At 45.3% G+C, this 25,020-nt stretch overlaps 1 protein-coding gene across 8 annotated transcripts; it reads right to left on the reverse strand.

The window, feature by feature from the left end:
* Positions 1–570: 570 nt before the first annotated feature.
* On the reverse strand, positions 571–23,563 carry ZNF606 (zinc finger protein 606). Of its 8 annotated transcripts, none has more exons than XM_059381883.1 (9): positions 23,089–23,553; positions 22,602–22,943; positions 21,952–22,106; positions 20,935–20,991; positions 20,349–20,431; positions 10,214–10,340; positions 9,665–9,760; positions 9,479–9,517; positions 3,225–3,290 (listed from the first exon to the last, which is right to left on the reverse strand). In XM_059381883.1, the coding sequence occupies exons 3-8, from the start codon at positions 21,980–21,982 to the stop codon at positions 9,483–9,485; spliced, it is 429 nt and encodes a 142-aa protein (XP_059237866.1). In that variant the 5' UTR covers positions 21,983–22,106; positions 22,602–22,943; positions 23,089–23,553; the 3' UTR covers positions 3,225–3,290; positions 9,479–9,482. The 8 variants fall into 8 exon arrangements, with proteins under 8 accessions (XP_059237861.1, XP_059237860.1, XP_059237862.1 ...); XM_059381884.1 differs by lacking the exon at positions 3,225–3,290 and adding an exon at positions 9,182–9,293; XM_059381878.1 differs by lacking the exon at positions 9,479–9,517 and having other exon boundaries at positions 571–3,290; positions 21,952–22,068; positions 23,089–23,180.
* Between the last annotated feature and the right edge of the window lie 1,457 nt (positions 23,564–25,020).

Below are 25,020 nucleotides of genomic sequence, written 5' to 3' on the forward strand. Positions count from 1 at the left end.
ATGCACTGATTCTGAATGTCTAATCCAGATTTCATATTCCAAAGGAAGTGTAGCTCTCATGTTACCAGAAATCATTCAGGAAAGAGAGCAAGGTAACTTTCTCATTGTTCCATGATTTCTGGGTTTTTATTATTAAATATCTATCATAGAAAACTGAACAAAAGAAAAAAAAATAGAAAAAGATCACTGGAGAGACAGCATAACATAGCAGTTAAAAACATGACTCTGAAGCCAAAAATCTCAATTCCATTTCTTAATAGCTGTGTGTCCTTAAGTGGGTTTCTCAACATCTCTGCCCCAATTTCTCCATTTATAAAGGTACCTATCTCATAGAATTAAGGAGACTGAACAAGTTAATATTTGAAAAGCATTTAAAACAAAGCCTAGCACATGATAAGTGCTGTATGTGTTTATAAAACTTTTTAAAAAATCTTAAGTTAACAAGGTTAATTTCTCCATGGGTCCTTCCAGTCTCTATCCAGATGGTATACATTTTTTAAGATGTTATGATATGTATGTACAATTTTGCATTCTTTCATTCCTTAACATTATGTATACTGAAGCAGTGTCCACAATTATAACCTTTAGTGATTGCCTAAAATAAATTACAAATGAATTGTCCAACGATGCAATCGTAAGTGAACCATGGACACTGACACACTGGGTCATAAACTGTCACCTCTTGTTCCACTATCAGTCTCACACTTCTAGGTAATAATCTTTCCACCATTAGTAATCTCATTTACTAATCTTTTCTAAGGTTAATCTTGACCAATAGTAAATATCCCGTTCAATATTATTTTTTCTTAAATTCAGATTTAGTATTTCATATTCTGTTCCTTAAAGGGCACCCACATCCTCCCTTTACAACAGCAAAATCTGTACTTCCACTAAAGTTTCCCATCCATCATTCCAGCTTGATGCAAAACAGTGTACTGTCTTTGAAAAACTTTTCCCAGAATAAGGTTTTCCCCTCAACAATGCACTCAGATCCACGAATAGCTGAAATCTCTTGCGAAAAGAAGTCTCATTCCCTACATTCATGTTCCGTAAATAGGATTCCTGGTGGACCATTAGGTGAGTTTGGAGTTTTCTTCACTGCAATTATCTGATGTTAAATAAAGGCTACATAACTGCTGAAAAGCTTTTTCTAGTCTTTTCTTTCATAGGTTTCTTCTAAGAAGATATGTTCTATTAAGTAGTAAGTCTTCCTGGATTCTTACTAAAAAATTTCCCCTCTTAGTTTATAGGGTTCTTTTTTATTTTTCAATGTGTTACCAAATGTACAATAAAAGAAAGATCTATCAATTCAATTCACAGTTTCTCTTCACTATGATTTTTCTGATGTTGAAGTAGGGCCGAGTGACCACTAAAGGCTTTTCCACAGTCACTGCATATAAAGCGTTTCTCTCCACTATGCATTCTCTGATGAATAATAAGAGAAGAATTCTTACAGAAAGCTTTCTCACAATGATTACATTTGTAGGGTTTTTCTCCAGTATGGTTCCTAAGATGTACAATCAGGGAAGAACTCTCATTAAATGCCTTCCCACATTCATTACATCTGTATGGTTTCTCTCCAGTATGAGTTCTCCGATGTGCAATAAGGTGAGAGCTACAGTTAAAAGATCTTTCACATTGATTACATTTATAGGGTTTCTCACCAGTGTGAATTCTCCGATGAGCAACAAGGTGACAGCTCTGGCTGAAGGATTTCCCACATTTATTACACTCATAGGGCTTTTCTCCAGTATGAGTCCTTTGATGTCTAACAAGGTGAGCCATCTGGCTGCAGGATTTCCCACATTTATTACATTCATAAGGCTTGATTCCAGAATGAATTATTTCATGTTTAGTGAGGGCTGAGCGTTCTCTGAATGCTTTGCCACATTCCTGACAGTTATAGGGTTTCTCTCCTGTGTGAGTTCTCTGATGTGCAATAAGATGGGAGCTCCAGCTGAAGGATTTTCCACATTCTGTACATTTGTATGGTTTTGCTCCAGAGTGAGTTCTTTCATGTTTACTAAGGGCAGAGTAATCCCTGAAAGCTTTTTCACATTCATCACATTTAAAGGGCTTCTCTCCAGTATGCATTCTCATATGGGCAATAAGATGGGAGCTCCAGCTGAAAGACTTCCCACATTCAGTACATTCAAAAGGTTTTTCTCCAGTATGAGTTCTCTGATGTCCAATAAGATGGGAGTTCCAGTTGAAAGATTTCCCACATTCGTTACATACATAAGGTTTCTCTCCTGTATGAATTCTTTTATGTACAATTAGATGAGAATTCCAGCTGAAGGCTTTTCCACATTTATTACATTCATAGGGCTTTATTCCAGTGTGAGTCCGCTCATGTTTAGTAAGGGCTGAACGATTCCTAAACACTTTTCCACATTTATCACATTCATAGGGTTTCTCTCCAGTATGTGTTTTCTTATGCTGGATAAGGTAAGAGCTCCAGATAAAAGATGTCCCACATTCATTATATTCATAGGGTTTCTCTGAGGTGTAAGTGCTTGTATGTTGAGTAAGGAATGAGTCATACCCGAAGACTTTCTCCCATTCATTGTATTTATAGGCTTTCTCTACAGTACCAATTTTCTGATGTTCCATAAATGATGAAAAATAAAAGATATTCTCATATTCTTTGTAATCATACTGGTTTTCTCCAATATGAAGTTGTGGATGTTCATTATATGATGGGCTCTGGTTAAAGATTTGATGGCATTCCTTATATTCATAGAGTTTTTCTCCTGTATGCATTCCCTTACGATCACCAAAATGTAGTATATGATTGAAAGATTTAACAGCATCAGGACATTTGAGAAGATTATCTCCAGTTTGTATCTTTTCAGGCTGAATAGGCTGTATGGACTGGTGGCAGGCTTTGTCATAATCAAGATTTCCACAGGTAATCTTATCTGCATACATTATGGCTGAGTTGCACCGCCAGCTTTCAGCATTTATACCAGGCTTATAGAAATGTTCTATTTGAGAAACTCTCTGAGATGGAACAAAGTTTAAGTTCTGGCTATACTCTGCTCCAAGTTCACAGAATTCAGAACCTCTTTGAGACAGTACTTGCTTTTGCATGAAGACCATTTGCCTCATAGCTGTACTCTGATTCATGTGATACATTTCTAATTGGTCTTTACATCCTAAGACTTCTAACCGGGAGAACAAAGGATCATCCCATATGTATCTTTCCAACTTCATGCTATGGGATTGTTCTTCTTCCAAAACGCTTTGTGTTGGGATCAATGCTTTCCTTTCAAGATTTCTCATCCACTCTGAAAAAATGGGGGAAAAAAAAAAAGCGATGAGAGCACAAAGAAAAAACTTCTAAGAACACAATAGGAAAAGTGAGATTTACTGTCCACATTATTGAAAAGGCAAATGTGAACTTATTTTCAAACAGATGTGTAACACAAAGAAAGACTAATAGGGAAGAGGAGGATAATGAAAAGTGAACAACAAAGAGAATGTTTAACCAGAGTTAAGTGTGTACTGGATACTAGTAAAAACCATTTAAGGGGTATTTTCCTATGGAAAGGAAGACCAGAATAAGGGTGTGTGGTAAAGAGTTAACCTCATGGGGCGCCTGGGTGGCTCAGTGGGTTAAAGCCTCTGCCTTTGGCTCAGGTCATGATCCCAGTGACCTGCGAAGGAGCCTCGCATAGGGCTCTCTGCTCAGCGGGGAGCCTGCTTCCTCCTCTCTGCCTACTTGTAATCTCTGTCAAATAAATAAATAAAATCTTTAAAAAAAAAAAAAAGGAGTTAACCTCATGGGGCACCTGGGTGACTAGGTCGGTTAAGCGTCTGCCCTCAGCACAGGTTATGATCTCAGAGTTCTGGGATCAAGCCCCACGTTGGGCACTCTGGTCAGTGGGGAGCCTACTTCTCCCTCTCATTCCCACTCCTGCTCTCTATCTCTGTCTCTCTCTCAAATAAATAAATATTAAAAAAAAAAAAAAGTTAACTGCATACATGAGTTGGTCAAACTTTGCACATTTCCACAAAGGCCTGTTTCATGACTAGCCTTTGGCCAGCTACAGAAACTGAGGTCTTAGAATGGTCTAGGTGTGCTCTACACGCTTGAGGTCTTGAAGCACGCTATCTCAGTATCACTAAATAGTTCGTACAACTGTCATTTGCTTTCTTTCTGGGAAACACCTGCTTTCTTTCTGGGGATGTGGAGTTTCAGTGACTGCAATCAGTCCTGCAGGCGCTGTGTACCCAAATGTCCAATCCCCAGTGAACACCCTGGACTCCTAAGCTCAGGCAAGCTTCCCAAGTAGATGACACTTCATACATGTTGTCACAACTCACTGCTGAAGGAAGTAAATGTGTCCTTTGCAACTCCACTGGAAAAGGACTATTACGAGCTTGCACTTGGTCTCCTCCAGAGTTGGTTCTTGCGTTTTTTCCCTTTGCTAACATTGCTTTTGTATCCTTTCACCATAATAAACCATTACTCTAAATATTATGACTTTTGAGTTCTCTGAGTCCTTCTAGGGAATGACTGAACCTAAAGGTGATCTGGGGGTCCCTGACAAAGGACAAAGTGAGTACTAGTAAGGTAAAAAATAAGAAATAACTTGCTTAAAAAATACGTAAGTAACCACACCTTCAACTAATGTCTATTTTTATTTTTTTAAAGGTTTTATTAATTTGTTTTATTTATTTCAGAGAGAGAGAGAGAGATCACAAGTAGGCAGAGAGGCAGGCAGAGAGAGAAGGGGAAGCAGGCTCCCTGCTGAGCAGAGAGCCCGATGTGGGGCTCGATTCCAGGATTCTGAGACCATAACCTGAGCCGAAGGCAGAGGCTTAACCCACTGAGCCACCCAGGTGCCCCTTAACTAATGTTTAAATGATTCAAGTGTCCTAATTCATTTCTGTGTTTTAATATCCTGACTCCCCAACACATTATGACACCTGCCTCCCCAGAAGGAGGGGGTGGGGTTAAGAAAAAGTATCACCAATAAAAGTGAGTGGTCTGTAGTAATTTCCTGTTGTTGCTGTAACAAATTATCACACATGTGGCAGTCTAAAATAATACAACCTTATTACTTTATAGCTTTGGCAGTCAGAAGTCCAAAATGGCTTTCAATGGGCTAAAATCAGGGTAGCTTCCCTCTAGAAGTTCTAGGGGAGAATCCACATCCTTGCCTTTTCCTGCTTTTAAAATATTTTATTTTATTTTTTTATTTTTTGCCTTTTCCTGCATTTATTTATTTATTTATTTATTTTAGTAGATGGAGAGGCAGGCAGAGAGAGAGAGAGGGAAGCAGGCTCTCTGCTGAGCAGAGAGCCGGATGCGGGACTCGATCCCAGGACCCTGAGATCACGACCCGAGCCGAAGGCAGCGGCCCAACCCACTGAGCCACCCAGTTGCCCCAGCCTTTTCCTGCTTTTAGAAGCTTCCTCCATTCTTTGGCTTACAGCTCCTTCCTCCATCTTCAAAGCCTATCATTCAATCCTGTTTCTGTCATCACATCTCCTTTCTGTGTCTCTGACACTCCTACCCCACTCTCATAAGGATCTTATGATTACCATGGGCCCACTCAGATAACACAAGATAATCCCTCCATCTACAAGGGTTTCTCACATCTGGGAAGCCCCTTTGCCATGTGAAGTACATATTCATACATTTAAGATGTGGACATCTTGGGGCACCTAGGTGGCTCAGTGGGTTAAAGCCTCTGCCTTCGGCTGAGGTCTTGAGCCCAGGGTCCCAGGATTGAGCCCCGCATCTGGCTCTCTGCTCAGCAGGGAGCCTGCTTTCCTTCCTCTCTCTGCCTGCCTCTCTGCCTACTTGTTATCTCTGTCTGTCAAATAAATAAATAAAATCTTAAAAAAAAAAAAAGGGATGTGGACATCTTTTGGGGGGTAAGGATGGGGGGGGCTTGTCATTATTCACCCTACCACAGGGTCTAAAGCTACGACACCTGACAGGCCCTACATCCTTGTCCTCTTTCTCTTGGTTTTTCTTCTCTCTTCCCTACAAACCATTTCCTTTGTTTTACCATCCAAGTCTGTTACAAAAGGAGCTCTACTCTGCTTGAAAACTTGCACTTATTACCAATTTCAAGCTTAGCTCCTAGAAGTTAGGTAGTGATCACCATACAGCTTTTGAATCCTTCCAAAAGGAACTTTAAGAACTAGTAGCTGACCAAATGAACAATTCTTGTCCAACTTTATATTTGATAACTGTGGCCTGAATATCCAGAACCAGAGACAAGACAACAAAGTAGAGTCTAAACTGCAAGTCAGAATTTATGTGAGGAGAGGACTTCTGAACAGTTATGGACAAAACACAGAGTGTATCACTGAGACACTGTAGAGATATACATGGTGGGTGGGTGTGAGGCTGGAAAAGGAGATCAGCACTGACAGAAGCAACCCAGGAAGGTTTCACACAAGAGAAATGACATAAGCTCGGTCTTCCAAGCCTCACTTGACTATAGATCAACTGCTCTTAAATGGCATGAACTAGTCAGAAAATGAGAAAAATAAGAGAAAAAACTGAAGGTCTTGAAATCTAGTCAGAGTTATTGAAAAGGCTACTCTAATCACTACAGATTTACCAACAGAGACTTCATAATGGAAGATACCACCTAAGGTAACTGATAATAAGAATTTACTCATTAACTTGAGCTGGAAATTTTGTAAGGAACCTGAGAATTGGTGGGAGCTGAATGATAAAGCTGAATTTCAGAGGCAGAAACTTTTAAGAGGTAGAAAAGATAGTACTTCTTGGAGAGGAAAGCGTGGGAAGTCAGGATGACTTCTCAATTCTAGCTTAGGGGACTCACAGAAGGCTGGTGCCAGGGATATGCATCAAGAAGAAGGGAAAACCATCTAGAAGGAAGAGATGAGGTTCCTGATTTCTCGAGACTAAGGAGATATTTGAGACGGTTTGCAAGATGGTAGAGGCGTGAGGTTGGAGGCTTAGGATAGTGGCTCCGGAAGGTAACCCAGAATGGTCAGCAGCAAAAGTGGCAGAGTGAAAGCTTCCAGAATTCATGAGCCCTTGATGGAAGGTTTCAGATCTCAAGGGAAGCAACTGATGAGACTCCAAACCAGCCCAGTTCATTAGAATGGATGGAAGGACACCCACCTTCAGGGCTAAGAGCAGGCTACAGCACCGCATTAAACTGAAAATAGCAAGATAACAGAACAGAGTCTATCACCATCTACTTTCAGAAAGGTGAAAATAATCATACCCCTATATGCTTGCAGCTGTATAAAGAAACTGGAAAAATACAGCAAATTAAGACTGATTATCTGGGGTAAGATGTCAGTAAAAATGGCAAAATAAGGGCCTTTGAAATTTCACCATTCCCTAAGAGCAACCACAACATGTAACTGTCAGAATCAATTTCCTCAGAATTCTATAAATTAACGAAAGTCTTGAAGCAGCTGAGGAAGGAGTTTATTCAAGAAAAACAGCTGTATTTTCATAACGTGAGCTTTGTGGCACTGTAAGTTTCCCTTGTCCCATCTGTGGCTACCCAGGTCCGCAGCAGCCTTGGAAAATTATAATCCGTATTTCTGGTACCAGAGGGAACAGAATGAAGCTGGAGGTTTCCCAAAGCCTCATTCCCAAAGAACAGTCATTATTTGACCTATTTGGTGGTTCCCTCAGAGACCTCCCCTGAAAGGCTGTCACGGGCTAGGACACTCTAGAAAGCTGGTATTTGTTAAACATTTATAGGCAATGTATTTAAAAAGTCACTACTGCCTGAGATGATGGGAAATAGCTGAAGCAAACAATACACAATACCAAGAAGATTTGTAAAAAGCTGCAGGTTAAGATGTTCACAGTGCTTTGAAAAGTTCTAATATATTCCTGGGAATCTCAAAGACCTATAACCATTAAACTATTACAGGTCAAAGACAGAATCCTGAAAGCAGCTAGAGAGAAGAAAATCGTCACATAACAAGGGATCTTCATATGATTAACAGTTCATTCCTCTTCAGAAACCGCAGAGGCTAGAAAGAAAAATACTGTCAACCAAGAATTCTGTATCTGGCAAAACCTTCCTTCCAAAATGAAGAGGAAAGGAAAGCACTCCCGATAAGCATCACCTGAGAGAGTCTGCTGCTAGGAACCTGGCATAAAAGAAATGGGAGTCCTTGGGCGCCTGGGTGGCTCAGTGGGTTAAGCCGCTGCCTTCAGCTCGGGTCATGATCTCAGGGTCCTGGGATCGAGTCCCGCATTGGGCTCTCTGCTCAGCAGGGAGCCTACTTCTCTCTCTCTTTGTGTGCCTCTCTGCCTACTTGTGATCTCTGTCAAATAAATAAATAAAATCTTAAAAAAAAAAAAAAAAAGAAATGGGAGTCCTTGATGTAGAAATGAAAGGACACTAGATAGTTAAGTCAAAATACAGGGCACTGCAGGGTGCCGGGGTGGCTCAGTCGTTAAGCCTCTGTCTTTGGCTCAGGTCATGATCCCAGGTTCCTGGGGATCAAGCCCCGAACAGGGTTCCCTGCTTAGCAGGAAGCCTGCTTCTCCCTTTCCCTCTGCAGCTACCTGCTGTGTTCCCTCTCTTGCTGGGTCTCTCTCTGTCAAATAAATAAATAAATTATTATTTTTTTTTTTTAAATTTTTAAAGATTTTATTTATTTATTTGACAGAGAGAGATCACAAGTAGTCAGAGAGGCAGGCAGGCAGAGAGGAGGAAGCAGGCTCCCTGCTGAGCAGAGAGCCCGATGTGGGACTCGATCCCAGGACCCTGAGATCATGACCTGAGCCGAAGGCAGTGGCTTAACCCACTGAGCCACCCAGGCATCCTAAATAAATAAATTCTTAAAAAAAATACAGGGCACCAATAAAGGTAACTACATAGGTAAATGTAACATAACATTACAAATGCATTTTTTGTTTGTAACTTTTCCCCCTATCTTATCTAAAAGACAAAAGCAAAGCAATAATTTTAAGTCTATGTTGGACATACGATGCATGTAATTTGTGACAATAACAGCATAAAAGGGGGAGAATAGAGATATACAGAAGGAATTTTTAGATACTATAAAATTAATGTTATCAATCCAAACTAGACAGTTATAAATTCAGATGTTAATTATAATTGTCAGGGCAACCACTAAGAAAATAGCTCAAAAATTTATAGGAAAAAAGTGGTTACCTTTGTGTGTGCCCTATGTGTGTAGGGAGTGTGGGAAGAATAATGCAGATAACAGCAGCAAAAGTAAATGAAACTTTTCAGCTTATTCCTTTGATGCAGCACTGGGTTTTCTGAGCCACGTGAATACATTACTTATATAAAAACCTTAAAAAAAAAAAAAAGAGTAAGAGTCTGTGACTCCTTGCTACAAGTTTGGCAATAAAGGAAATAAAAAATTAAAAGGCAGGTAAGCGAATGAGGAATCATCAAGAAAGGGGCAGCAGAGAATATGAGAGGTACCAGGAGAGTGGAAGGCAAGGAAAGAAAATGCAGCTCATTAAAACTGTTACCTTGTTAATAAGGTGGCCATCTTTGCTCTGTATCAACAGCTGCAAAAAAGTCAATAGATGGGATAAAGCTCCCTGGAGAGAATCATGACTGTCTGAGGAAGGTAACTCCTCGTGGCCTCAGCCCATTTCTCAAACAAGGAAGGCTCAGAGGAAAGTTCCTTGCTTCCAGCCGGGGCCTGCCCTCACCTGGACAAGTGCTTTGAGGATATGCTTGTTCCACGGACCATGGCTCCTCTCCTTGCTCCAACAAAGAGATGACCTCCGGCTTGGCAATGTGATTCCCTATGCATGGAGGGAAAACACAGCTTTGTAAACTGCCCTTGCCTAGAATTCCGAGGTCTCACTCGGGCACAATAAGCAAGCAGTCTCTCTCGTTTTATGCTTTATATGCATAAGGAATTAGTCCCTGAATATCAGGGCTCAAGATCATCTTAGTCCCTCTGAGATGCCCATGAGGCCTTTTTTTTTTTTTTTAAATTTACTAAAGAGCGTTATTGGTTGTTGGTGGTGTTAACCATTGCTATTTTTTTTTAATTGAGATAGAAATGACATATCATGTAATCTCAGTTTCAGGTATACATGATTCAATATTTGTATACTTTGTGAAATGATAATAATAAATCTAGTTAATATTCATTAGCATAGTTGCATCCTGTGAGCTTTTTAAAGACTAAGTAGCAGAAAGTACTGTGATGGAAATTGCTTGCTTCATTTATTCAGGCAGCTCTCCCTTACCCACAGACAGCAGATGCCCATAGGTCTCCAGCATCACATCGCGGTACAGGGTCCTCTGAACAGAGTCCAGCTGCCCCCACTCCTCTTGGGTGAAATCCACAGCCACATCCTTGAAGGTCACTGGTTCCTAAAAGAGCACACATGTTCCTGCTCAGCCAGCTGCCACACCCTCCCACATTCTCTGGGGAGGAGTGAAGCTGACTGTACTGGGGAAGAGACAGGACAAAGAGGAAGTGTCCTGGATGTGTTCAGTACTGTAAATGATGTGGGCCAGGTCCCATTGGGAGCCACACGAGGGCCCTGTATTTGGGATGTACTCTCAGGGGAATTAGCTATGCAGGCCCCTACTAACTACAGTGAAGATGAGCACGTCTCTCCTAAGGCTCTTACCCCATTCCAGTAATACTGGCTAGTGAGGATGGGATTAGCACCAGGTCAGTGCCCACCTTCCTCTCTGGAGATGAAGATACTTAAGCACAGGACTAGGACAAAAGCAGACCACAAGCACTGGGCTGGAGTCTGCCCAACATGTGGATTTCAGACCAGGATGACTGATCTAAATGTTTACAGGCTGTCCTCCTGGCCACTATCAGGAGGTTTCCATTTCCAGATCCTTCCTGTCCCAAGGACTGGAGCTGGGAGTAAGCAAAAAAGTTTGAGCAAAGCAGCCCAGGCGAAAGAGAATCAGCTGCAGTTGCTGTCAAAGCACTTGAGTTCTGGGGGGCCTGGGTGGCTCAGTGGGTTAAACCTCTGCCTTGGACTCCAGTCATGATCCCAGGGGTCTAGGATAGAGGCCCACATCGGTCTCCCCACTCAGCGGGGAGTCTGCTTCTCTCCCTTCCTTTGCCACTCCCCCTGGTTGTGCTCTCTGTCAAATACATAAAATCTTAAAAAAAAAAAAAAAAAAAGCACTTGAATTTTAAAATGTTCCAACTGAGCTCTTTGGGAAAAAAAGAAGCAGGAATTCTTACTAGAAAACTAGAGGGGAAGATGAATTATAACCTAAGTCTGACTTTTGCAATGAACACATCTCTCACAGTGCTCTAAGATTTGATTTATTTGAGAGAGAGAGCGCAAGCACACCTCCAAGTGAGGGAGCATGAGAAGGTTGAAGGGAGAAGGGAGACAGGGAGAAGCAGACTCCCCACTGAGTGGGAAGCCCGATGCAGTGCTCGATCCCAGGACCTGGGGATCACGACCAGAGCTGAAGGCAGATGCTTACAGACTGAGCCACCCGGGCACCCCTCTCACAGTGCTCTTAAGCACTCCGTTATCTCAGGGAGTCCCAGGTGGAGTGCAGTATGCTTTCACTTGTGGTGGTGGGACTGAGCCATGCATCATGGGTGGCAGGTTAGAATCCCCCATAGGCCCTGACAGCTTCTAGGTCCTCCCCTCCATCCGCAAACTGGCTTTCTGGTCTCCCTCTGGGTCAGTGAATTTCCACTCTGAGTGTCCTCTGTGAGCCGCTACCCATGCCTGCTATGTCCCTGTCTTTCCCACTACTTTCCTTTCTGTGCCCCAACCCGACCCCCAGCCAAGGCTCCCAAACTGGGCTCATCTCTGATCAGAGTCAGCTGTCGTGACTGGGTCCTCAGTGCAACAACTTGTACTGTCAGGCTCAACTGCTTTACACAATGTTTGGCTTAAAACACAGAATGGATTCTGCTGCAGTGATTCCCTGACAGCAAAACACACTTAAAACTGCTGGGCACAACCTCTCTTAGGGAAACTATGCCTCACCTTGGACTCATCAAGGCCAATACCTTGGTTTTCTTCTACAGACCTGCCTAGGCCTTAGTTTCCTTGATGGGTGATGTGTCTATGTTTTACATAACACAAATAACTTAAATGTAACATTTGGACAGAGAAGTGCACAAAGCCTAAAGGAGCTGAAACCACAAGCTGTGTCCTTTCACAGAGCAGTCACACCTGGGCAGCGGCTGGGAGCCATGCTGTCCAACCAGATGCGCCTGCTGTGCTCACGCAGACTGCCTCACCTCCCCAGGGGGCAGCATCTACTTGATGGCTTCCATTTCACCCATGCTTAACAAGGTTCAAGGCCACAGCCTGGCAGCCATGGAGCTGGTGAACTGGGCCTCAGGTCAACCACCAGGAGAACCACCCCTCCCAAGATCCCAGTGGAATCCCTGTGCACAAATTTAAAAAAGGAACAGATGAACTACATCTAAGAGACACTGAAGGACTGAAATCATGAGGGAGTGATTCCGCAACCTTTAACCAAACAGTGGACATGGGCAGTGATCATCAATGACTGCTAAATCACACATGGAAGGCAGACCAGGAACACGCCTGAATAACACGAAGACTAGTGGGGAGGCAGCTACTGTTAGCCTGATACGTCACATCACCAAAAAATGAGATCCCAGACATCCTATGCCCCTGGTGCCACACGTTAGGAAGGACTCAGCACCACCACTGATGTACTTGTGCCCAAAATATGGGACCCGAATGTACTCGGCCCTCCAGTACAGTGATCAGTTACAGGAGACAAAGGGAAGAGGAACTCACCCAATGGCATCAAGATAGCAACATCAGGCAAACCAACAAGACAAGGGACCTAATTTCTTCAGTATGTGACACACACATAGCGTGTGTGGTCCCCTTTTTTGGATCCTCATTTGAATCAACCAACCATAAAAGGTATTTAGGGAACAAGTGGGAAACTGAACACTGCCTGAGTGTTAGCTAATAGTAAGGAATCACTGTTAATTTTATTGGGTGTGTAAAGGTAGTGAAAAAGGTATTATTTTCTTAAAAATTATGTACCTTTTAGAAAGACACATGTTAAGTGTCTATAAGCAAAATAACAGAATAGCCGAAATTTAAGATATTCCAGTTTCCGAAAAGTGTCAGGACAGATGAAAAGAAAGGCAGAAAGCTGAAAGCTGATGGTTGTCGTTAACGAACAGGGTGTCTGTAATAATGCCGCCGACCAAGAAATGTTCACATTCTAAATCCCAGAACCTATGAGTGTTATCTTACTACGACAAAGGGACTTTGCAGAGATGTGATTATGTTAAGGATGATGATTTAGGGAACTTACCTTGGATCAACCAGGTGAGCTCAGTGTAATCACAAAGGTCCCTGCAAGTGAAGAAGGGAGGAGGGTCAAGCCAAAGCAGGAGATGAGACACTGGAAGCAGAGGTGGGAGTGATGTACAGGGAAGATGGAGGTGGGGACCAGGAGCCAAGAAATGCAGGCAACCTCCAGAAGCTGGAAAAAGCAAGGAAACAGATTCTCCTGGAGCTTCCAAAGGGAACACAGCTCTACAGAGCTCCCCTGCCACTGCTTTCGTCTGTGAAAAACGTTATCATTTATTGACATCTGAAGGGGAAAAGACATAATAATATATGCCAAAGAGGTATCAGTGGGAAGACAGAGCTGGCCAACTGCCAAAAGCCTACAGACCCATTTTAGACTTCTGAGCTCTAGAACAAGAGAGTAATCTGTACTTTTCTAAACCACTAAGTTTACAGTGATTTGTTACAATGGTAACAGGAATAACATAAGGTTCAGATTCCACCTTACAGTTGGAAAATCTCCCAAAGTTTTGTTAAGAATGGGAACTACTCCGAAGAGGCCACTGGCACGCAGTGCTCCACACACTGCTGCACGACAGGGAACAGAGGAAAGACTAAGGAAAGAGCGGAGCAGATCTCAGTCTCACAGGTCAGAAGGGGCTACGCTGGAAGAGGTTCCCAGGTGAGGCTTTGGGCCCTGAGCTGAAAGGATAACGGTGAAGGCAGGATGGGGGAAAGGGAGGCTGGAAATGGGGGTCTGTATCCAGGAGAGCTCTGCCTGGTGTCCCACCTCCCGACCGACCACTCCACCTTGTGGACAACATGCCCATCTGCCACCCTGCACTTGCACTTGGGCAACACGGGCCACACCCTTCTCACACACAAGAATGTGGGAGGTTCTAAGGCTGCTCAGGTGACCAGCAACCCCAGAGCTGAAATCTCTTCCACAGGACATGGGGTAGGGAGGTTTGTGGCCTGAGAGCCGATGAACACCCAAGAAACCTGAAGCACAACCAGCTTGATAATCCAGGCCCAACCAGGTCCATGGAGCTTAGAGTGAGACCTGTCAGGAAGCAGATAGACAGATACACACACAAAGGGAGGCTAATCGGGAACCAGAATAGTTCAGCCACAACAAAGCAGGGTGCTCCAAGATGGCCTCACCGCGCTTTCCTTCCAGACACAGAGACCAGAGCCCTGGATATGCGAGGAACAAGTGCAGACAGCTGGAAAGACCAAACTCAGGGACCAAAACAAAAACAGAACAGAGGCAGCGGCTACATCCAACTTTCAATGACTTGAAATTCCATTTCCCCAACTGGAGATGTCAGTTATAGAACAGGCCAGGATGATACGAGAGAGGCTCTGAAGGAACAAGAATTCCCTGAACACGAAGACGCAGCCCTTGCTTCAGGAGGCCCACCACCTAATAGAAGGCCTCAGAAACGGAACAAGTACAAAGGAACAGGACAGATTTTTTTAAATACAAGAGTTCTTGGGACGCCTGAGTGGTTCAGTTGGTTAAGCGGCTGCCTTCGGCTCAGGTCATGATCCCAGCGTTCTGGGATTGAGTCCCACATCGGGCTCCTTGCTCGGCAGGGAGTCTGCTTCTAACCCTCTGCCTCTAGCCTGCCACTCTGTCTGCCTGTGCTTGTGCTCTGTATCTCTCTCTCTCTCTAACAAATAAATAAAATCCTTAAAAAAAAAAAAAAAGAGTTCTTAAGACACACACAAAAAATACTAGCCACAAGCAAAGACACATGTTTAATAAAAATATTCTGGAAAACATTAGACTGATAAGACACCACAGAGTTAAGACAAGCTATAGACTGGGAAAAGAAAATTCACATAAGGCAAAGATTCAGGATCCAGAATGCATGTAAAATGTCTGCATATCATCAGGTCAGAGACCCCACACATCTAGGAACGAAAGCAGATGGACGGTCAGTGATGACATGGAAAGATAATCTCACCAGCAGTCAAGAAAACATGAAGGAACACACTATACCTTTTCAGTCTTGAGATAAGCAAAAATTAAAAGACCCGACACTGCAAAGTGGCAACAGAGATGCAGGGAAAACAGGCACTCTTTTGCAACGGTGACAAGAGGCTTTGTACCTTCCAAGAGCCGCGTGGCAGCACTAGTCGTATTGAAAACACATACACCCTGACACTAAGCGTCATTCTGCTTCTAGGGGTATGTGTGTGCACCCAGTGAAATGACAAGAATTTTCACACTGCTTCTCCTGGAATAGCAAAACTGGTGGGGGCAGGGGAACTTCTGAGCCCATCCGTCAAAGGATGAACAGAGGGTGAAAGGAATGAACTTAATCTCTCACATGGATGGACATTCAAAGTAGCCCTGAATAAGCAAATCAAGATGTAGAAAAGCAGGTAGGAAAAGGATTGCCTTAAAAAAAGAATGGGGCGCCTGGCTGATTCAGTCAATAGTGCAGGAGACTCCTGGTCTCAGGGCTCTGAGTTTGAGCCCCATACTGGATAGAGAGGACTTAAAAAAATCTTTCAAAATAGGGGCATGGCTCAGTGGGTTGGGCCTCTGCCTTCAGCTCAGGTCATGATCCCAGGGTCCTGGATCGAGCCCCGCATCAGGCTCTCTGCTCAGTGGGGGGCCTGCTCCCCCCCGCCTATCAAATAAATAGGTGAAAAAATTTTTTTTTTTTTTTTTTGGTCAGAGAGAGTGAGCACAGGCAGACAGAATGGCAGGCAGAGGCAGAGGGAGAAGCAGGCTTCCTGATGAGCAAGGAGCCCGATGCGGGACTCGATCCCAGGACGCTGGGATCATGACCTGAGCTGAAGGCAGCCGCTTAACCAACTGAGCCACCCAGGCGTCCCAAAAAATTTTTTTTTAATTTTATTTATTTATTTGACAGATGGAGATCACAGAGAAGCAGGCAGAGAGAGGGGGAAGCAGGCTCCCTGCTGAGCAGAGAGCCCGATGCAGGGCTCGATCCCAGGACCCCAGGATCATGACCTGAGCCGAAGGCAGAGGCTTTAACCCACTGAGCCCCCCAGGTGCCCCTAAATAGGTGAAATGTTTAAAAAAACAACAAAAAAACCTAGAATATTAGGGGCACCTGGGTGGTTCAGTCGTTAAGCATCTGCCTTCAGCTCAGGTCACGATCCCAGAGTCCCCAAGTCAGTCTCCCTGCTTGTCAGGAAGCCTGTTTCTCCCTCTCCCACTCCCCCAGCTTGTATTCCTTCTTTCACTATCTCTTTCACTCTGCCAAATAAATAAGTATCTTAAGGAAAAAAGGAAAAAGAATATTACTATGTGATATTTGTAGGAACAGATTATCTACTTATGAGCATGAAAATTATGTGTGAACACACCAAAAGCAGTCACCCTGCATAAGTGCGGCAAGAGAATCTAGCTGTTCATTCAGAGTAATGGAGATCATGTTGGATTACTTTTCATACTTTTCTATAACTATGGATTTGTCCAAACAAAAGTTTCGACCAAGTATTTCCAGATTTGTAGATGTTATAAAAGTGGAAGTGATCGTGGACTGCCAAAAAGGAAGGAAAAAAACACCCCCAGCTGAATGTTGGGGCCCAGAGCTCATGAAGGCCTTGAAGATACAGAAAATGCAAAATCAAGACTGGACATGAAACAGAAAGAAGGGGAAAGGGGGAAGTCAAGGACCCAGTCTCAGCAGCTATGGGGACAACAACAGCTAGGAGTGAGCTGTTCCACTCCCAGGTAACCCTTACCCGAACTTGCACTTTACAGTAACCATCTGCAAGGATGACTCAAAAACGTCTCACCCAAATTTCCTGTAATCGTGTTTGCACACTGCATCTGGCACATACATTTGAGCATGTACCGGGGCTCTCCACAGCACTTTATGGAGTCTGCTAACCAGTCGCTCATCTAAACCACGGGAGGGCTTGAGGGAGGGTGCACAGGGTGCTAAGATGGGTCTCAGGTCCTGCATTATCTGAAACCATGGAATCTGGGGAAATTCAGATGGGTTCTTCGGCATCTTCGGAATTTCATTAATACTTAGTGCAGCTCTTTGCAGGGAAGGCAAACAACTCTGAGGAGTACTAGATTATTGTCATGGGCATGTTTACCACGCAGAAAGCACTGGTGAACTGTTACACAGGGGTTTGGGAGTTTCCATATTTGAGGAAGCTGGCTGGTTTTTTTAAATGGGATATTATTATTTTCCCCCTTCAAATAATGGGATCTGAGCTCCCACTAGTTGAAAATTTCACTAACCAACATGTTCCTCAAAAGGGACTATTCAGATAACGAGGGAGGACAGCATTTGACGTTTTCACCAGGTGAGTGCTTTATTTCAGCATTTAATTTGGAGGAACAATAGAGGGATATGGAGCTCTTGTTAGTGTTCCTGAAGACCTCGCTTAATACAAAACACACGTGATTCAAGTCTTGAGTTTCCCACAGGGAAGAATCTGAAGTGTGGGGAGGGGCCAGGAGCATGTTCTCAGAAATCACAACTCTTCAGACATTGGAGGGTGTTGTCATTTCACTTCTCCATTTTATTTTCTCAGCATTAACTCTAATGATTATTCTCAGAAACCCTCGCATAAATTAACAGCAGAGTGCAGCCCAGTGGTTATTAAGGTTTCTTCACAATATTTCATTACTGCTAACTCTGTTCCCAAGGGACTGATTCGGGGCCCACCTTTCAGCCTAGCCCCACTGCTGATTCTGTTACAGAATCTAAACAGGACCATATTATCATAGCGGCCGTGAACATCACGGTCACCCAAGTTCTGATGCCAGAACCACCACTCCACATCACGTGCTTCAGGCCTAGCTGCCTCCCTGGGATGGCAGTGCTGCCCCGTGGGAGCAGCATGCTTGTGATGCACTCTGCCAATCAGCTTTGAAACTGTGGGAGATTCTATTACATTTTTTTTCTAATTTGGGGGGAGGCATAAAGTTGAAATTTTATTAATATGTTTATATCTCAGTATCTTCTATTTGCTTGATTCATTACTTTAACTTAGAAAAGAAAAACCTAAATATAATAATGAAATTATTTTTCTTCATCTTTCATAATAGGGAGTCAAAAAGGTAAATGTGAATTTCATGAATCAGGATGAAAATCTCTCTTTTAGAAATATGGAGATAACCCTAAGAAACCAAAAAACATAAGTTAAAAATGGCTGCCTCTGAATCATAAAAAGAAATAAAGCGTTGATATGTACAACATAAATGATCCTTAAAAACAGAAACCAGACATGAAAGGCCATATATTGTATGATTCCCTTTACATGAAATGTCCAGAAAACAAAAATGAAGAAAGTAAATTAGCAGGTGCCAGGGGTTGAGGGCAGTGGGAACAGGGATTGACTACTAATGGGTACAGGATTTCTTTTTGGCTGATGAAAATGATCTACAAGTAGATATTGGTTGGTAATAGTTATCCAATCCTGTGAATATATGAAAAGTCATAGAACTAAGGGTATGACTATGGTATTTGAATAGTATTTTTAAAAAGTTGTTATTAAAAAAGTTTTGTTGGGTGCCTGGTGGCTCAGTGGGTTAAGTCTCTGCCTTCAGCTCAGGTTGTAATCTCAGGGTCCTGGGATCGAGCCCTATATCGGGCTCTTGCTCAGCAGGGAGCCTGCTTCCTCCTCTCTCTGCCTGCCTCTCTGCCTCCTTGTGATCTGTCAAATGAATAAATAAAATCTTAAAAAAAAAAAAATAAAGTTTTGTTTAGGGCATCTGGGTGGCTTAGCTGGTTAAGCAACTGCCTTCAGCTCAGGTCTTCAACCAGAGTCCTGGGATAAAGTCACTCACACACCAGGCTCCCAGCTCCATGGGGAGTCTTCTCCTCCCTCTGACCTTCTCCACTCTCCTGCTCTCTCTCTCTGTTTCTCTCTCAAATAAATAAATTAAAAAGTTTTGTTTGTTACATGCTGCCTCTAATGAAGAAACTGGGCAAGAAAAAAGGGAGATGTCACCTTTCCAATACTATCTACTTTGCTATCTTATTTCCGGCCACCTTTCCCATATCAACTCTGCTGTCCTGTTTCTCTCAGGAGCCATCCTTATGCCCTTACTGTCACAAAGTTCCCCTGCTGTCACTCCCTTACACCTCTAAAGTCTTCTCCTAGGCCCTGGTCACAATGACACCTGAAATGCAAGCCTGCTTCCCACAGCCCTCTTCTCCCCACACTCTGGCCAGGGACACCCTTCCACCCATATTTTAGATACTCGCACCTCCTGCTCCCAACACTTATGAGGCTCTTTATTACCACCAGGATGACCCTGGCTCTGAAGTAGGCATTCAGGGCACGGCAGGGTTCATCCTAGCCTCTCCATCCTAAATTCTGATTGGGGTCAGCTTTCACCCAGACGCTGGTCATGCAATACCCCCGCCCCTGCCACACACCAGTGGTGCTATACAAGGCCAGACCTCTGCTTACCAGGCTGATGAAGCCCTTTTACCTCTTGGTGCAAGTGTGTTATGTCTCCCGGGCAGCCTCTCTCCCCACAATGGAAGGATTCCAGCTGCTCTGAACTCCAGAGACTCTATGCAAACCCACCCACTTGCCAAGGCATTAGCTGGGCTCAGCTTTGCCAAGGCTTGGCGCCTCCCTACACATCTCAGGCTCATGTCCTAAACCCCATGTACAGCACCAGCAGGCCATGAGTCTCAGTAGCCAAGTGAACCATCTTAGAAAAGGAACTGAGAATTCCTCAGGACCAGGGCTTGTCCATGTTCCCGTCCCAGCAAGCACAGAGCTCACAGGACAGCATCAAACTGAATGAGGCACTGAACACATGAGAAAAGGTGGGAGGAGGAAGGGGGGCTGCCGGCCAAAGGGGTAGCTCTCCACCCCCAGAACAACACATAGCAGAGCTGGGGCTCAGGAATGGGAATAGGCTGGTTGATAATATGACTCCCAGTCACAGAAAACTGTTTAAATTCTTCCTGAATGTTCAGAAAGCCATAAACTTCTGGCCGATTCCTTCTCTGCCCAAACTCTAGCTGTTATAAAGTGATGAACACAGACTAGGATGGCAGGGGACAACCCGGACACCTTACGGAAGAGCACAGCCCTTCAGGAAAAAGCAGAAGCCCCACTTCACCTGGATTTGGGCTGTCGGGAACCCAGTGGCCCTCCTCTCCTCCTTGGCATTCTCTTCCACATGGCAGTCCTGAGGACACAGAGCTGGGGAGGAAAACAAAGTCACAGAGGCAACTCTCTTTGCAAGAACTATGCCCACACAAGGCCTTCCTCCTGGGGGGTTGCTCAGGGAGAGCCAGTCGGGCAAATGAGAAGACTCACCTCCTCATTTTACAGATGAAGGAAATGGGGCTCAGAGAAGATAAGGAATGTACCTAAACATGAACCCTGCACTGTCCCTGTTTGCTGAGGCACTATCTCTGAGAAGCAATGTCATTCACTTCTTCTGGGCCTGAGCCACAAATGGCCACACATTTATTCTCATGCACCCTGTCCTGGAGGTGTCACCATCACTTTATCTCCCAGTGGCATGTTCTGATCCTTTCCTGTTCCAGCTCTGCACAGAGACAGAGCTGAACCAGAGTCCGTCCTCTCCCACCCCGGCTCTAAACCCCCAACTCTGATTCCTGGCCAAGGAAGGAGAGTGCTGGGAGAAGCCAAGACATAGAAGCCAACATGGCCAATGGGGACACAGGGTCTTGACTCACCCCAGGAGGCCCATGGATCAACAGCTGCGATTCCCCAGGACTGGTCCGTAAGGACACCTGTACCAGATCAGGTTAGGACAAGTAAAGACAAGGCACTCGGACAACAATCCTAGTGACTAAAGGCAACAAAATGGAAAAGGAGGTCTGTCTCACTAATGGGTGTAACAAAGTTCCATAAATATAGCCCACGGGCATGTGACAAAACCCAACATAATAAGCTAGATTTAAACCAGAAATTCATAGGTAAGTCATTATCAGAAAATCTGCTGTGATGTAGCCACAGAACAGTTAAGAACAGAACCCCTTAAGCGGCCAAAGAGATATCTAATAAAATGTTTAACATTGCCTAATTTTTAAAATAGTCTTAGTAAGGCACTCCCTAGATGTCTTTATGGATAGATAAGTGAAACCTCACTTAAAGATAGTATACCGCTGACATCACACTACTTAACAGATTTTTTAAAAGATTTTATTTATTTATTTGACAGACAGAGATCACAAGTAGGCAGAGAGAAAGAGGAGGAAGCAGGCTCCCACTAAGCAGAGAGCCCGATGCCTGGGCTCGATCCCAGGACCCTGGGATCACAACCTGAGCCGAAAGCAGAGGCTTTAACCTACTGAGCAACCCAGGCGCCCCTTAACACTTTTCTTAAATTACATGCCAATGCTGTAAAACCAGAAACAAAAATAAAGCTAAAATATGTCAGTGGTAGAGAAATTCTGATTGAATGTATGACTGTCTAAGAAATCCCACAAATCACTAGAAAATCTCTTGGAACAAAATGAGACATCTTAGGACTATAAAATATACAAAAATTACACGGTGTTTTACAACAAGTTTCCCTTCTCACCAACAACCAAACTGTTTTTCTTTAAACGTCACTCAGTTCTAATTCTATACCAAGACCAAGAGACCCCCTGCAATCCCCCCAAACACTTGGCCCCTGCCCAGCTTTGACCCCTGGCTGCAGCAGGTTGCTGCTGGGAAGGCCCAGAAGAAACAGAATTTGGACTCACCCCAGGAGGCCCACGGGTTTATGGCTGCCATCTCACAGGATCAATGGACCAGGTACCTGCCCAGATGCACAGGGCTAGGGACTCGGGTAACTGACGGAATACAACTGCTGTACCAACCTAATGACAAAATGGAAACCACAAAAGCGGTCCTTTCTCTGGAAAAGATCCAGAGGGAACAAAGTCAGCTTATAGGCAGAAGAGCAGACTTCTGTAAGCATTGTAAGATAACAGAATTTACATGTCAAAACAACAGAATGAAGAGTGAGATGATTAAGCTGAAAAAAGAGCACAATCCGGGATGAGAGGGTGGAAATTTGTCAATGGCTCCCAAGAGACAGCCAATGACAACTTCGAGGTAACTTTTTGGTGATTCACAAAAATTACTGTATCTACTTGCACCGCCCCGAAAATTAGTGGCTGCCTAGAGCTGGGTAGGGAGAAATGCGGACAGACCGCTTAACGGGTGCAGGGGTTTCTTTTGGGAGGTGATGAAAATGTTCCGGGATTAGATGGTAGTTTTTTTACTTCAATTCTCTAAATGCACAACAAAACCAGTGAATCGTAGTCTAGAATGGTTAATTTTATGTTATGCGAATTTTATCTAAAAGGAAAGGAGGAAGAGAAGCAAGAAATCAACCTGCAAAACATACCAGGCCCAAGGCTGTCGTGTTTCCTGGAGCCCAGACCACAAACTCCGGAGGTTCCAAGTCTTTGTGCAAGCCCCAAGACCTCTCTGAGGCCTCCAGGGCAAACTGGCAGAGCTCTGCGGATTCCTGGGAGCGCGCTTAAAGCACCAGGGCGCCTACTGGGCCCCAGGAACACCAGGACCTGCTCCAAAACTCAAAGTAGGCAAACTATTCTGCACCGCGGTTTGCAACTTAACGAAGTCCGCCGTCACTGCAAGCGTCAAGGAAGCGAGGCCTGTTCCCCTCCCGCGTTCGTCGCTGTCCTTCAGCGCCTCTGGCGAACCCGCGAAGACAAGAAAACACCCGCTGGGGAAAGAAAGGTGTTCGTTCCCACTAACGGCCTCAGAGGCATCCTCGTCACCTGCTGCACCACCTCCCGCCTGATCTTCCTCTACAAGACCCGGGGCGGACGGGATGCTCAGGAGCCCGTACAGGGAGCGGCAGGCCTTACCTGGTTCGCGGCTCCCGGCCTCCCCGCCCCGCGAGCCGGTCCCCGCCGCTCTGGACAAGCGACTTAGCAAGCTCGGGGGCGCTCGGCTGGGGGCGTCCGGCTTTTGTTCCGCTCCAGGGTTCGGCCCGGCGGTGCACCTGGGACCCTCGCGCGCGGCCGGGGAGACAAAGACGTGCCCGGCCGACCACTGAGCCCCGGCGCCAGGCCCGACGTGCAGGGCTCCCCAGGGCGCGGCCAGTTGGCCGAGCGCGGCCGCGATCCCGGAGGCGGGAGAACCAGGAGAAACGGGGGCGCGAAGCCAGCGCGGAAAGGGCAGACGTGGAACCCGCCCTCGCGCCGCGCCGGCCCAGCTGGCAGGCGCCGCGCCTTTCCGCTCGTTCTCCCGACCCTCCTAGCCCTCAGTGGCTACAGTGGCTACAGCGCCTACAGACCCACCGCCTCGGCGGCAGACAATGGCGGCCGCTCCCCCGGCGTCTAACAGGGCGCATCGCGCGGGCTCCTGGGAGTTGTAGTTCCGGGCGGTACGCTTCCGGTTAGTCCGGAAGCGTCGCCATCACAGGTACCAGGAGCATTTCCGCCTCGGGTCCCGCCTCCGCGGCTTCGCGGGCTTACCTGGTCATCTAGTATCCCAGCTCCTGGCCAGCGGGACGGTGCTGTCCCGGGCGCAGACCACCCTCCCCGCCGCCGCTGCCCAACTCCGGAAGGCCTTGGGTAGGTCGCGAGCCCACGAGCCTCAGTTTGCCGTCTGTGAAATGGGAGTTCCTGGCAGCTGCCCTTAACAATGCGAAACTAAGTCTGATCGTTCTCTGTGTTTTGTGCGCACTTCTGGAAGCTTCCAAGGGGTCCTTCCATTTAACATTTACAATACCGTGAGGAAGTGGCTTCTGTGATCTCCCTTTCCAGATGAAGAGGCTGGTCTGAAGCTTCTCCCTGCGAATGAAGCCCCAGTGTTTAGAACCTAAGGGATTGTGCCGAAATGTCTTTCTAGATGGCGAAGCTTTATGGGAACCTAAATTACCATCGACCTATGTTGCGATGTGTCCTGAAGTGAGCGTTCATGCGAGGCGCTGAAGAAGCGGGGAACACGGTTAACGAAATCTGCTGCGCGGCAGTTACTCAAACCGCTACTGAAGAGCGTGGGCCAGAACGGCGAAAAGGGCTCCTCACACAGCACGGGGACGATTCCTGGGCCACCACCCCCAGCCTCTAGCACTAGCTGAACCGAGAATCCCCAAGCCCACTGACAGCCCTTTGGGACTCTGTTGGAACCTCTTTCCCACCAGGGTTTGAGATGACCGAGCTTCCCTGGCTCCCCACCTTTTCCTCCTTGTTCCAAATTCATCTTGCCTGTGCATTTGTCCACCCTAGTTTAGACTACTTAGTTGGGGGAACAGCACGATAGTCAGAGAGGGTCAATGAGGGGGCCTGGTTGCAGAGAGCCTTAGGGGCATGGTGACGGCTCTGACTCAGGCTTTGAGTGAAATGGGAAGCCATCGCATGGTTCCGAGCAGAGCACTGATGAACTCTGATCACACCAAAAGTTCCCTTTGGTTTCTCTGTGGAGAACAGACTAAGAGGGTAAGGAAAGGAGCAGGATGACACCCAAACCAATGCAGTAATCGAGGTGGGAAGTGATGGCAGCTGAGATAAGAGTGATCTGCGTCCAGTTGTGGAGGTTAGTATTTTAAAGGTAGAGACAATGGTAGTAGGTTCATGAGCTGCAGCCAGCCTCTAATACCCAGAGCATGGCAGGCTCCTTAAGGAACAGCTATTCACCAAGGGCCTTTTTGGGTCGAGAATGGGTTACAGGGGTATGAGGATACCGCTTCCTCTGACCCACTCCATTTACCCCAGTGTGCTGCGTGGCACTCCATTCTCTCCATGCTATGAGGTGGCAAAAGCTGGGCTGCACAGCCATCTTGGATACCCCTA

Source organism: Mustela nigripes, chromosome 17 (genome assembly GCF_022355385.1).
Source record: "Mustela nigripes isolate SB6536 chromosome 17, MUSNIG.SB6536, whole genome shotgun sequence".
Taxonomy (NCBI): domain Eukaryota; kingdom Metazoa; phylum Chordata; class Mammalia; order Carnivora; family Mustelidae; genus Mustela; species Mustela nigripes.